Genomic DNA, 14,251 nt, shown 5'->3' with positions numbered 1-14,251 from the left:
CTTGTTTTGCTGATTTACTAAAGCGGACTGGCTGGCTGGTTTGGGGTGGGGGGTGGGGGGGTGGGGGTCTCAGTGCGCTCCGGACGCGCAACATGAAGGAGATGGAGAGCGGCGGAGCCACTGACAGACTCTCCAAGAGTTAGCAGTGCGTTAACGGCGGTAGAGTATGAAGGGATGTGAGCTGAACTTGTGGTAGAATGGCACCTTATCTCACATGGATCTCTGAGGGATGGCAGCTTTTCACCACCACCACCATCCGAGCGCGGACCTGCGGCGGCTCTTCCACCGGCTCACCATCGCCTCCTCTCTGAGCATCCTTTGCTTCTCCTTGGTCTATCTCCTCACCGGATGCTGCGAGTCGGAGCTGATAGAAAACTCTGAGATTAAGCCCCCGACGCGCGAGCTTCTGGTGTCAGGGTCAGGATGGCCACACGAGAGAAACGGAACCAGCCTTGCCAAGGAGGTTACCACCGCGGTCGGCGAGGGCGCGTTCAGCGGTCATCCCGGGCTGGATGCGAACAGCTCGGGGAAAGAATGGACAGCCACTCGGAGGTTACCCCAGGCGCTGATCATAGGGGTTAAAAAGGGAGGCACCAGAGCTCTGCTGGAGTTTCTGCGGCTACACCCGGACATCCGCGCCCTCGGATCGGAGCCGCACTTCTTCGATCGGCATTACGCACGAGGACTGGACTGGTACAGGTACGCACACATTACGCAGGGAATCCACTCAGTAAAGTCATTGAATCTTCCACCGAGTGTCTAAATGGTATTAATCTTTGTTTTTTCTTTCCTTTTATACAATTTATATACTACAGTTAAAGGATAACCTGTGTTATTATGGCTGTAGTGTGCACTTCGCTCCAAAAAGCAAAGCAAGTCAGATGTTCTCACTCAATTGTTCCCAAAATGCAACTCAAGGCTATGCTGAAAAACTTGGTGACTTTCACTTGAGTCCAGCCTTTTGTGTAATTGTGCAAGTAGGACGTTTTAATATCATTGTAATCTAAGTCAGGGAGCCAAACAGGAGCCTCCAGCTTCTTCATGAAGAAATGAATCTCTTTGTGTTGTTTGCATACCCAAACATATCCACAGCTATTCCGCAGAGGTTTAGGTGACAGTCAAAGAGACTCTGCCATCTGGCTATGCCAGTCTGTGTATGTGTACATGTGTGTGGCTGCCTTGCTTGCTGTGTGTGCTTGTGCATGTGTGTGTAGGCCTACAGTAGGGAGAGAGAGAGAGAGAGAGAGAGAGAGAGAGAGAGAGAGAGAGATGCCTTGCGGGATGAGTTCACACAGAGCAGCAGAGTAATCATCTCTGGAGCCTGAGCCAGATGTTACTGTTGTCATGTGGCTTTGTTCTCAGCCTGTTCCATGAAAACTTGGAAATACTCTGAAAACACGCACACATGAATGAGATTCAGGGAAACCAGATTCAAGTCACTCAAGCTGCTTGAGGAACATTTGGGAAGATAAAGACAAGGTTTTCAACAGACACATGATTTCAGAATTCTGGCCTTCGTTCATTTTTTTGTAATTGTGCAGACTGGAAGTGCACGCACCTATAGAACTACAAACTGCTCCAGATTTGCCAGATTAAAAGTGCAGCCAAATCTGGACTATGTGGTGGGCTGTTAACCAGCTTACAGTATATTACTGGGGCTCAATAGTGGCATTGGCTCAGCGCTGGCAGCCTCTTTTGCACGTCAGCAACAATTTAACCTATGACAGAGATAAAGAGAAAGGATAAATTTCCGCTTCCTGGATGGTGTTCTTACATTGATGTGACTACGCACACAGACAGATGGAAAAAGACTACCGTGCTAAAGCTGTAGGATGTTGATAGAGCCGGAAATTTTTGAGAATCTGGAGTTAGTGGATAAACCATTGTAGACTCTCCTGTCTGCCAGCATGTGCAGCATGTCTGCTGCATGTGTGTCACACCAGGTGATGTGAATGTGACACCAGATTGTCACGTCTTCCCCTCGGGCCAGATGGGGCTCGCTGCATGTCGAGCCACTTGACATCACTGTCAGCTCTGTCAATTGACCTCTGACTCCAGGTCACTTTACGCTGGGAGTTAATGATGTGTTCACTCCACTTCATAGCAAACAGCACACACCCAGAGTACACAGACTGACAAAGGAAATGTGTCATTGTTTTGGTTGCTCGGACAGACAAAGTCCAAATTCAAAGAAGTTTGAAATTCACATACTTTACATACTTTATCCAGTCTCAGCATATTTTCTTGTATCTTAGAATATAACACTGGTTTATTATAATTTGGGTGTTATTTTTGTATTTTTGTCATTTAACATTTGAAACCATGTTAAAATCCCATGTGAAATATGTAATTAATGTACTTTACACATGGGAAACGTAGTTTTGGAACATTTTGTGGTGTAATGCATAAAGCCTTGTAAATTTACATGTGAGACCTAAGGGATTACATGTGGAATACATAAGTTTTCCACATGTACTCTACATGGTACCACATAGTACAACATGTCTTACCATGTTTCCGACATGAATAATAGAGGGGATGCGCATGATGTCACAGAATGCATTTACGCTCACTGAGTGGCAGAAAGACGAGCAGCAGTGTTAGCTTGAATCAGCTAAAACACAAACAACACCTCTAAAATGGGAAAAGAGCTGGACCCCTGGTTCTTTGGTAAGCAGTAAGGATCACTGTCGAGTCTGACTGCCTTTAATTTGAGCAAATAATCACTTGTTTTACTCCCAGTTTGCTAAACGCAGCCATGGTAACAGATGTTTTGCCACTCAGTCCAGCGTGTTCCGGAAGGGGAAGTGACATCACCGCATACCCTCTATTGCATAAAAACACAAGTGGTCAGCTTGTTAACAGTTTAGCCAGATTACTAAACCACTTTATAGAGATGGAAAATAAAAAGTGACGCACCCAAAATGTTGATATCATGTTGTACAGGAAAACCAAATATAAGATCAAAGTTGTACCAGAATGTCAGTCTGTAAATCGTGATGGGAGAATTTTGATACATTGCAACAACCTACTAGCTGAGCTAGCCCCAATGGTGTGTTACACCTGAGTTGAGGGCGTTCCAGTACAACAGATTTAATTTGGAAAACCAAGATTAACGCCTCTGGCCATTGTTAGCAATACCAGTCGATAACAACGCATTACGCTGTATTTAGCACATACAAACAGCTTTGCAACAAGTCTACAGATATAAGTTGGACAGCACTGTGTTTGACAGATTTAATGAGACACAAATAAGACACAAGGGCGATAAACAGTATATCGCTACAACTTTAACTACTGTTGATTCCGAGAGCAGCCATCTTGGATTTTAAATTAGGGGTTCTCCTGACTTTCTTAGTTGGAAATCCAACTTAAGGGAGCGTTGCAGTCTTCCTCTAGACCACACTGAGTTGAGTTTTTCCTAAAAATGTCACTCTGGAAACATTTGGTAGGGATAGACATTTGTTTTCTTTTAACTCCGGTAGCATTGAACAGTGGCTTTTTCATCATCTGATGTTTCTCCAGACAGATATTCTGAAGGGAGTAGGTAGTAGTCTTTTGCTGGACGACAGACTCACATATTAAAGAGATTAAGGGACAATTCTGCAATAAAGAAATTGGAGAGAAGCTCATATCGACAGGATCTTTAAATGTGGTTTTACTTTTGACAAAGTCATGTTTGCTTGAGTTATCATGAAGGGTAATATACTTGCGAGGGAGGTTGCCACAAGTTTTTATTTAGCTTATTTCTTCTAAAGTAGAATGCTTTTGCAATGACAAAGCACTGTGCTGCTTTGTCAAAACAAACATGTAAAATAATAAAGAAAAAACAAAAACAAAGAAACCTTTCCATGTTTTTCCTTTGCTGTAAAGACTTTTACACATTTTTACAAGTACTTTTACAAGTACAGCTGTGTTATACACTGCTGTACTGATTACCTTACAAGTACAGTAGGCAAGCTAGCAAGTTAACTAGCCTACTTGCTTTGGCCCTCCTGTCTTTTCTTCCAAATAATTTTAGCTACCCTGGGCTCTTGTATAAAACCTGTGATTGCTTGTCTGCTTGTATATGTACATTGTCAATATTACTGATATGAATTATGGCCAAAAAAGAAGAAGAACAAAGGCAAGTTGTAATAAACCAAAATCATCCCTTAAAGCAAGAGTGCACTTGATAACTGATATTACAAAGCAAATGGAGGGCCAGCTGTAGCGCCCACTGAGTCAACATTACATTTATGTGCAGATGCTTTTTTCTCTCTCAAACCCTATCATGGGCCGTCAAAGAGGATCAGATATAATGTATCTTCCTCAGAATCACTCCTCCTCTATCTGAGAGTAAAATAACATTTAGCTTCACCAGGGCAATTGAGATCAGAGCCCATGACAAAGATCCACTAATGGTGTATGGAGCGGAGATTGGATCAGGAAAAATGCTGCGATGAGCTCCGAGATGGACTGGAAGTTTCCTCCTTACTGTGCTGTCTGGGATCGATAGCTCTATCTCCGCGCTTTGACCTTGGGTTGACTCCAGCATTAGAGCGGTTAGCGTTGGTCAGCTCGGCTTCTGTTACAATTAGCAGGAAGCTTTATCCTACATTGGCATAATCCCCCTGCATAGGCACAGAGGGGTCATGTTACACACAGCCTTTTCTCTCTCTGTAGCTCTGGAAGAATCCATTAAAATTGCTCAGTTGGAAATTCACATCTCACTCGTGATGGTTTCTTGCTGAAATATGGCATGACAGGTGAATGGTGGAAAAAAAGGGGGAGGTAAAATAGAGGATGAAGAGATAAGGCTTGGGTGGGCTGGAGGTTAAAGGGTGAAGTCAGTGTTATAGCAACTTCACACATCTCCGCTGACCTTTGCTTCAACCAGAGGGGACTGTCATCAGAGCTGGGCTTGTGTGTGTGTGTGTGTGTGTGTGTGTGTGTTTGTGACTTCTTCAGGTTCTGTCACAATCTGGAGACCGTTCTGTCCTGGAGAAAGTAGGGCAGGTTGTATATTGTTCTTGAGGTACAGCACGATTTATCGATATATTATTGACTCTGAGTTACTGGCAGAGCCTTAACCTGATAGGTTGCATAGCCAGTGTTTCTGTTCATTTCCAAGAAGTCACAATAAAAAAAATTACAGAAAACAAAACAAACAAAGCAAATCATTTGTGTTTTGGTGTTTTGTAGGGCTATAGAATTCATAAAAATCGCAACATGGCCTAGCCTACTGGAATTTTCAAATGACAGGAGATGCAATAAAATGTATCAAATAACATTTTAAATTAAATATTGTTGTGCTGCAGAGATACCCTGGCCTACACATCATATTCTACAGACTTAAGAAAACATCTTTGTTTGCTACAGATCCTTTCAAAAATCACACCATAATCATTAAAATATGTTTTTCACTGAAATTCAGAATAATTGTGTAAAAAGGATCATTCCCTCCAATATCACTAAGGCAAAATAATTGCAATCAGCCCTAGTGTTTTGTGTAGTGTTTTCTTTCAGTTTGAGGAAAAACTATTAATTTCAGCAACTTCCACAATATAGGACAAATATAGGGCAAGACAGAGCTATCATTACTCTAAACTTTGATATACTAGACATTAGACAGTAGATTTACGACAAAATAATGTCGTAATACTCCTTGCCTTAGGGAAATAATGTTAGGTTACTACTGTAGCTAGTAAGCTCATTAGTCAGACATGCTAACGTTGGCAGCTTACATTAGTGCTGATCTATCCTTACACTTTTGCAGTTTTTTTGGTTTAGTAAAAGCTAAAAAATTGCACCACTCTGTCTTTGGTTTCTCCCAGTCTCGCATATTCATTGTTTATCTCTTTCATAATTTGTTTGAGTTATTTGTTTTTCTGGATATACAATTTGACTGCAATTTCTCTTTATTGCAAAGGTTATCCAAGTGGCAGTCATTAGCTTGGGAATTGTAATGTGAACTGACGTGCTAATGCGAAGGGTTTTGTTAGTTTTCTCTTCAGTTTTTTTGAGTTTGTCTTGACCGTGTTTGTTCTGGCCCAACTCTTTACTTTCCTTTTAGAATCAATTCCTGTCTTTTTTCATAGATTTCAATGGCCTGCAGGATGAGGATTTTCCCAAGCTACCATATTGTAGATCGGTAGCTGGAAGTTTTCGGATGGTATCAAATAGGAACTTTTTCAAAGGAATCAGAAATGTTTTCTATATCCCATCTCTGAGGCCTCAGTAAGTTTTAATTCATTTTGAGACATGAAGCCTCTCAGGACATACAATATACAGAAGGGAGGGCAGAAATTACTTTTTAGAGTCAGCCGCTCTGATGGCACAGATTAATTTGCAATTCATATTAAACTCGTTAAGAGAGGCTTTTAAATTCATACCCATACATTGGTGGCTTTGTCCCGCTATGACACAGCACATGGTGCTACTTGTGTTTTTGTGTTTGTACAATGGAATATAATTGCCATGCAAATCACAGAAGAATGGCTGCCAAAACATTTGATGTTCAGCAGGATTCAGTGGGCGGGAATTAGCAACAAGCACGGATAGGCAGATTTTCTGATGAATCAGAATTGTTGATCAGCAAGAGAGGAATCCATTATTTTATATTTTTTGTCTTTTTGACATTTTTTTTTCTGCAGAAAAACACCATGCTGAAGTGTAAAGTAATTAAAGCTATAAGAACAGATTAGATTTTAACTACCACTGCCCAGTTTTGCGCATTGTGTGTGCAACTGGGGTTCAGGTGTGGTCTGTTCTGTCCCGGTACTGTACTGGAGGTGATCACCATAAAGCCCAGACGGGTGGGGTAATCTGGCACTCATTAAGGCCCTCCCCTGGGGCTTGGGAAGTGGAAGCGAGCGGGGGGTATGTGGCCCCTCTATGATGGATGTCTCCTGGAAGTGGACAGGGCACAGCCACAATAGACTGACCCCTTAATGGTCCCCCATACAGAGGAAATGGATGAGGGCCCCCCCCAAATAACACACAATAACAAACTCATGCATGCATACAGAGACACAAATACACACCCGAATCTTATATCTGATAAATAAGCAGTCAGGTGTGTATAATGAACACAGTCAATACTCTGCTCTTTGATTGGTTATTGTTTCCTACTTGGATCAAACATCAAGGATAAACAGACCAGATTTTACGTCTTTGATCCAAAACACCCTCAAATCCCCCTGTCCTTTGCTGCATATTTCCTACATGTGATCAAGATTGCAATTACTTCACATATAATACACACACACACACACACACACACACACATCACATGACACAGCATGCTACTGATGGGGTTCCAGAGGGTCCTGGCTCCCCCAGTCTCCACCTGCCACTCTTGGTCCCAGCTGAGACCCAGTGCTGCATTACCATTCTCAGTCCATCCCCTTACATTTACACCAACACCTTCTCGCTTCATACAGCCCAAATGCAGCACTCATCCCAATACACACAATCCCTACTGTTCCCAGTTGTACACCATCCACACCCGCGTAAGCATATTTACCCTGAGCCCCCATAGGATCAATAGCCAGTGGCCTTGGCTGGCCCGAGGTAATTCACCAGGGAGGCTTGCTGAAATATTGGGAAATGGACGACAAAAAAGAGGTTCCTCAAAGGCAAACAGAGGCTTATTATAAGCTGCCGGATAATCCCTGTGTTCATCATACTGGACGTTTGATCTCACGCTCGGTAGTAAATGAGCAGTGTAAGGATGTTGGTAAAACAGGGTTTTAAAACTGCCAATTAATTGAGCCATCTTTTTTTGGGCGGGGGATTTCCTCCGTAACACATGGTGTCACCAGCCGGTTCTATTCACCTGCCACTGATGGGCTTGAATGCTTAGGAGGTTAATACCCCCTCCTCCATTCAACTCCCCCACTGTGCAGGCACCCGGGCCAACCAGTAGGAGTCACTAGTGCGGTAACAAGGAGAAGATCCCTCACTGGCTTCCCAACTGTGAACCCGGCCAATAAGTAACGCTGCCGGGAATCAACCCGGTGAAAGCCGGCAAGCACTTTACCCCTGCTACCCTGAGACTGTCCTCATCAGATAAACAACAACACTGTTTTTTTGTTAAAACTTGTAAAATGAAGTGCAGTTATACTTCATGTGACAAACAAGAGTCATTTCGTGCCCTCTCAAATTAGCGAAGGTGGAAGTAACGTGATGCTTGTTGCGTTCCAAGACTTATTTGGGAAGCAATCGGGGTGCATGTTTGGGTTAACCAATCAAGTGACTTTGATTTGGGAAACACCAACAATTGACACTTGTTACTATGACGGTGATGTATTCTTAACCATGGCCAGGACCGTAATCTTTCCCTGACTTTGAACAAATGGTTTCAGTTGCTTAAACTTGTCCAAAGCTTAACCATAGATGCAGCAGCTCATGACTTATTTTTGAAACAGTCATATGAGTCGTACTACTTCTTTCATAAATCTGGAGTTACACAATCTGTAAAACAAGTACAAAATGCTTTTAAACGTATTTGCATTGATCTTACAAATGATACAATTTTGGAAACTGCATTTCTTTTTAATTTGCCCACGTGCATGTGACTCCTGTGTGTGTGTGTAACAGACTGTGCGGCTCCTCCTGCTCAGGGTATTGGAGTTAAAAGGGAAGTCTTCAGGCTAAGTGGTGGTAAGCGCGCTGCCTCACAGCCATCAGATCAAATGAAATCACTTTGCGTGTATGTGTGTGTGTTTTATTTTTCTTTACGTTTCAATTCATTCATTCATGACCTTGGCAATCATGACACTAATTTACACACAAAGCAACTGTACCTTAGATACTTATTCATAAGGAGTATAATGTTAAGACATGCACAGGAAAAAAACAAGGAAAAACATCCCTCACAGTAGAAAATATAGAAAAATATTTTTTTTATAAAAATATACCTGTCTCAACACTGAAGGTTGGCGTGATGGTGCTGAATCGGTACTAAACACCCTGTGAATAAGCACCAAAATATTACACTGTCAGGGAGTGATCCTAAACACAAGTTGTAGACTAAGCCAGAAAATAATAATCTGAACCTTTCACACTATTTTACCTCCAGATTCTTTGTATTTGAGGGTTTGTGCATTTCTTAATAAATGTACTGTATAATGTGCTATTTATACAAATGTTATTTTATGAATTTAAATAGCAAAATTATTATTCTTCGGCTCTTCCCTCTGAAGTTTAACACAACCGATGACATTATTTCTGATTCTGAGAAAACTAAAACTCCAGTCTGCATTTATTCAGGGATGAAATGGAACTGAAGTAACAGACGTAGCCCTGGGCTCACAAAGTTTTCTATGCAGAAAGTAAGATAAGTTAATATTTAGTTATTTGAAAAAACTAACAGCTATTATGTCTGTCAATTAGTGTGTCTGTGCTAATCTTATAGCAAAAGCATATTTATAATAGATCTTTTCTTTTGATAGTGCTCTTAGGGGCAGTAATTAGCTCTTTGTGCTTAGGTAATGGTATGGGCCTCTTGGCTCTAAGGCTATTCACAGACAGATTGCTAATGGAGGCGCATTTGTATCCAGTCCCATCATTCCTTCATCAGTCACCCACCCCTTTCATTTAAAACACTCTAGCAAAGAGAGACACACATACCCAATTGTATAAGCACACACACACAGTCTTTAAAGGGTCTGGTAAAAATCCGACACACCCACACTTTATGTGCTCAGAGTGTTTGTGTGTATGTGTGTGTAATTTGAGATTGTTTTGTGTGTGTGTGTGTGTGTGTGCGCGTGTGTGTGTGTGTGTGTGTGTGTTAGAGCATGAGAGATGGGTCCATCGGGACGCCAGAAGCATGATAGCAAATGTTTGACTAATGAGTGAATAATGAGTGTATGTTTGTATTTTGTGTTTGTGTTTTGCAGTGTGTGTGCGCCCTTGTGCATGTGACTCCTGTGTGTGTGTGTGTGTGTGTGTGTGTGTGTGTGTGTGTAACAGACTGTGCGGCTCCTCCTGCTCAGGGTATTGGAGTTAAAAGGGAAGTCTTCAGGCTAAGTGGTGGTAAGCGCTGCCTCACACCAATCAGATCAAATGAAATCACTATGTGTGTGTGTTTGATTCTCAGATTCATAAAAGTGGGGCCGGTTTGGTGTGTGTGTGTGGGGGGGGGGGGGGTTGATGTATTGACAGGAGGTCATGTTGCAGGCACATCTGAAACCCGAGCTGATACCAGGGGACAGTCAGAGCATCCCGACCTCGCTGTATCAGCCGTGTGTCCCCTCTGGTCTCTTTTTGTTCGTCCTTCTTTTATTGACGTCTCATTTATAACTGCTTGGGAACATTTTTATTGAGTATAGTTTATAGTTTTATGATACATCCCTAAAATTGGAGACTACATAAAAAAACAAGGGCACCTCAGTCCTCACTCATGAGTTTTATTATTATGACAGAGGGACAAGAATTTCAAAAACCAGAAACATACTTTGCACTATAAAACCTCATGCAATGCGGTGAAGGCAAAAATGACCTTAAAGCTGCAATAATAATAATAATTTAAAAAATTTCATATTAACACTATATTAAATGACCATGTTAATGTGTAATGTGAAAGGTGTTGCTCATAGTGGCAAACCCAAAGAGAAATATAACAAAACCCTACAGAGTGTTTGCCATCTTTCAGCTCATTGTTTTGGTTTGTCAGCCTGCAATTTTACTGTTTTGATTGATTCTCAGTGCTCTTGTCAATCCTGTTTCCTCTACCTACCCAGCAGCAAACAGAAAGTCTATGACTAGTTGGCAGAGATGCTCACAAGTCTTTTTTGCTAGAGTCCAAGTCAAGTCTGAAGTCACTCAAGGTTATAATGTATGAGTTAAGTCTGAAGTCTTTTGAATTTGAGTCTCAAGTCGAGTCCCCATCTCTGCTAGCTGATGAGTGGATAGTGGAACATTTAGCAGCTCAGGAGTTGGTATACACCAAAACAGAGCCAAAAGGAGAGTGAATATTAAACTTGCATTCATCAGGTGGACACAAACAACACTCGAAATGCGTGCTGATTTTGCTCTGTCTTGTTTAGACCAGTGGTTCTCACTGGCTCCAGGGGGTCCCCAGCAAGAGAAATAATTTAGTTTCTCTGTAATTCCACACATAATGACAAAATTTATTACTATTTTGGTCATGGGTTTTATACACTTTCTGTAATAAAACATGTAAAAGCAAAAGATGGGTGACCCTGGGACAAAATCTTTTCAGTCAGTTTAGGGGTCCTTGACGTTAAATAGTTTGAGGACCACTGGGTTAGACGAACAGTCTGCTAAGATTAGCCGTAACAACTTTATCAATAGTGTGTTTACAGCCTGTCCCACTGCCCTCAAGTGGAAAACAAAAATGAATGCTGCAATGTTTTGTTGAGCAAATACAATATTGTGGATGATTAAATCATCATTTTTAACACTACTATTTTCGGGGGAAAGTGTTAAAGAATAGTCTATTAATGATCGTATGCCTTAATGAATGCACTAGTAGTCAGCATCATGGTCAGTTAAAGTTATAAAGTCAGTTATAAAGATTTAATTTTTTGATTTCATTGTCACATTCTGGACAAACCTTTGTCATTGTTTGGGGGTCTAGGTGACTAAAATATCATATTTAGAAATCCAGATCAGTTGAAAGCCTAAAGGTCCACACCAGTGGTTTTGTCTGTTTTAATACATATTACGTCACATTAGCAATTTTGCTAACCATGCTGCTGTTTTACAAATTTGAATTTTTTTCAGCCATTTTGGACAACCACTGATCATCATTCATATCTTAAGAAAACTAATGGTTGAACTGTAGCCATTAGTTACTAATATCAAGCTCTTCAAACTTGCTTATATTATGTAATCCATCACAACATGGAAACACCCCACACTGTGCACTTAAACGGCATTATTATAGACCTATAACGTAACGTTGATAAAAATAATGCAGGCTTGATGTTCACTATCACTGACACTGTCAAAAAAATTAAAAATTCTTATAGATTTTTTACTATATGGAAATGAATATAAACTAATGGCTGACTGGAAGCTTAAGGAAAATATGTCTAAAAAGCTAAAACTGTCCAGCATGTATTTGAAAATGGTCAGCAAAGACATAAAGGACACGTGATTTGTAGTTAGGAGATGAAACTTGTAAACTGGTATGGGCCCTTAAGCTCTGTTTAAACAAGCCGAGATGCTGATTCAGAGCTGTTATGACCATGCCGCTGAGGCTGCGTGTGTTTGGTCAGACAGTCAGGTGTGTGGCAGGTGTGTTGGCAGATGTCCCCGATCCCCCGAGTCCCCAGTTGGTCCTGTGGGCCCTCTGGAGTCATTTATCTCTAAATGAGTCCCATCTGCTGTGCTTCTGGTGTGGAGGTAGAGGTGAGCAGAGCGAGGCACATTCAAGGAAAGACTCCTGTGTTTATGTAGCACGGCTGTCGCCTGCCTGTGTGTCTGGATCACTGGAGATCTTCTCTTTCGACATTTTGTCACACTGAGTGTGAGTATTATGTCTGTCAAAGTGACTAATGGGGGAGTGTATTATGTGTGTGTTTCTGATCGCTGATCGTTTCTGCTAAGGCATTTTGGAGGAGTCGCATCCTTAGCTACTTCTCTGAATGATTTCAAGCGAAAGCTGTGTCAAGTCAAAAAATATTTAAAAAAGAAGTAGATTTTATCACTATTTCATTCTGCCTGCGTGTCATATCAGTCTCATTCTCATGAAAATGTAAGACTACTGTGAGGTCAGCCTATAGCAGCATCCAGGAACCCTGGTACAACAATCAGATATTGCTAATGACAGAGAGACAATAACAACGTCTGCTTTTTTATTAGTATTGGTAGTAGTTTAGCCAGTAATTTGTCTTTGCAACATATTTTTTCCTGTACTTCCAGGAGTATGATGCCCAAAGCCCTGGAAGGCCAGATTGTTATGGAGAAGACGCCTCGTTACTTCGTTACTGTGGAAACGCCAGCACGGGTCCATTCCATGTCGCAGGATGTGAAGCTGATTGTGGTCGTCCGTGACCCCGTGACCAGAGCCATATCTGACTACACACAGATCATCTCCAAGACCCCCGACATCCCTCCCTTTGAGAGCCTCGCCTTCAAGAACCGCACCACAGGTACTGTACACTGCATCTGAGAGACACACCTGGTGTCTTCCTGACTGATATAATCAGTTTCACTGAAATATTTTCGGCAAAAACATGTCAAATTTTTATTTATGAACAAGTACATTTTTCTGTGTGCAAAATCCTCAATATCTTAAGTATCACTTAAAAATGAAATTAGCATTAGAGTGTGAGCAAAGCAATGATGATTTTGAATAAAGAGCTTTGGTGTATCTCTGTTTTGTCTCTAGGTCAGATTGACTCTCTGTGGAGCCCGCTGTGGATTGGCCTGTACGCCCAGCACCTGGAGCGCTGGCTGGCCTGGTTCCCCAGGACTCAGATCCATCTGGTCAGCGGGGAGAGGCTCATCTCTGACCCGGCCGGAGAACTGGGCAAAGTCCAGGACTTTCTGGGTCTCCAGAGGATCGTCACGGACAAACACTTCTACTTCAACAAAACGAAAGGCTTCCCCTGCCTGAAGAAACCGGAGGGCAGCAGTAAACCTCACTGCCTCGGGAAAACGAAAGGGAGGACGCATGCCTCCATCAACCCAGAGGTGATGCAGAAACTGAGGGACTTCTACAAGCCGCATAACCAGCGTTTCTATCAGATGGCGGGCCAGGACTTTGGATGGCAGTGACCCTTTGCCTGTGTGGAACCAGATGCTTTTGTGAGCATTACACTGCTTTGGGTCAAGTCTGTGCAAATCTTCCATCTGACTGAAACAGATGCAAAGACTTAGAGTGCAAACATTTCAGAGGACAGAGCCAATTACCCGCTTTGGACCAGCAGAGGGACATTTCAGAGACTTAATTATGAAAGGCCAGTGTCAATATATTCACCCCTATCAATGGATCATCTTGTTCAAGTGTTTGAAAGACAGCTGTGTCATTTCATTTTCATTCGGTAGGCTACTTATTCCTACCCCAGGTGGTTATATAAAGCATTTGTGTGCAAAGTTGGTCACTGTGGTTGCTATACGTTAAGGCTGTAAAAAGTTGATTGATGAAATACCCAGTGTAGCTTTTAGTGTCTCCGGTCTGCATTTTAATCCTGATGCTCTAGTTGGTAGGCTGTAGTGGCACAATAAACCCAGAACAGATGAATTTTCACATTCCTGAATTTCCATAACTTTCTTTTTCTACCTGTTTGTT

At 41.9% G+C, this 14,251-nt stretch overlaps 1 protein-coding gene across 1 annotated transcript; it reads left to right on the top strand.

The window, feature by feature from the left end:
• The first annotated feature begins 229 nt into the window (after window positions 1–229).
• Window positions 230–13,867, top strand: hs3st3l (heparan sulfate (glucosamine) 3-O-sulfotransferase 3-like). Its single transcript, XM_046067994.1, has 3 exons — window positions 230–699; window positions 12,880–13,109; window positions 13,349–13,867. Exons 1-3 carry the CDS (start codon window positions 230–232, stop codon window positions 13,735–13,737), a joined length of 1,089 nt encoding a protein of 362 aa, XP_045923950.1. The 3' UTR covers window positions 13,738–13,867.
• Window positions 13,868–14,251: the final 384 nt, after the last annotated feature.

This window comes from Micropterus dolomieu, linkage group LG14, assembly GCF_021292245.1.
Source record: "Micropterus dolomieu isolate WLL.071019.BEF.003 ecotype Adirondacks linkage group LG14, ASM2129224v1, whole genome shotgun sequence".
NCBI classification, from domain to species: Eukaryota; Metazoa; Chordata; class Actinopteri; order Centrarchiformes; family Centrarchidae; genus Micropterus; species Micropterus dolomieu.
This window is presented reverse-complemented; position numbering and strand designations above follow the sequence as displayed.

Coding starts and splice junctions, on each gene's coding strand:
- hs3st3l (XM_046067994.1), top strand. CDS start 230: ATGGCAGCTTTTCACCACCACCACCATCCGAGCGCGGACCTGCGGCGG. Junction 700..12,879: donor CGAGGACTGGACTGGTACAG/GTACGCACACAT, acceptor CTGTACTTCCAG/GAGTATGATGCCCAAAGCCC. Junction 13,110..13,348: donor CTTCAAGAACCGCACCACAG/GTACTGTACACT, acceptor TTTTGTCTCTAG/GTCAGATTGACTCTCTGTGG.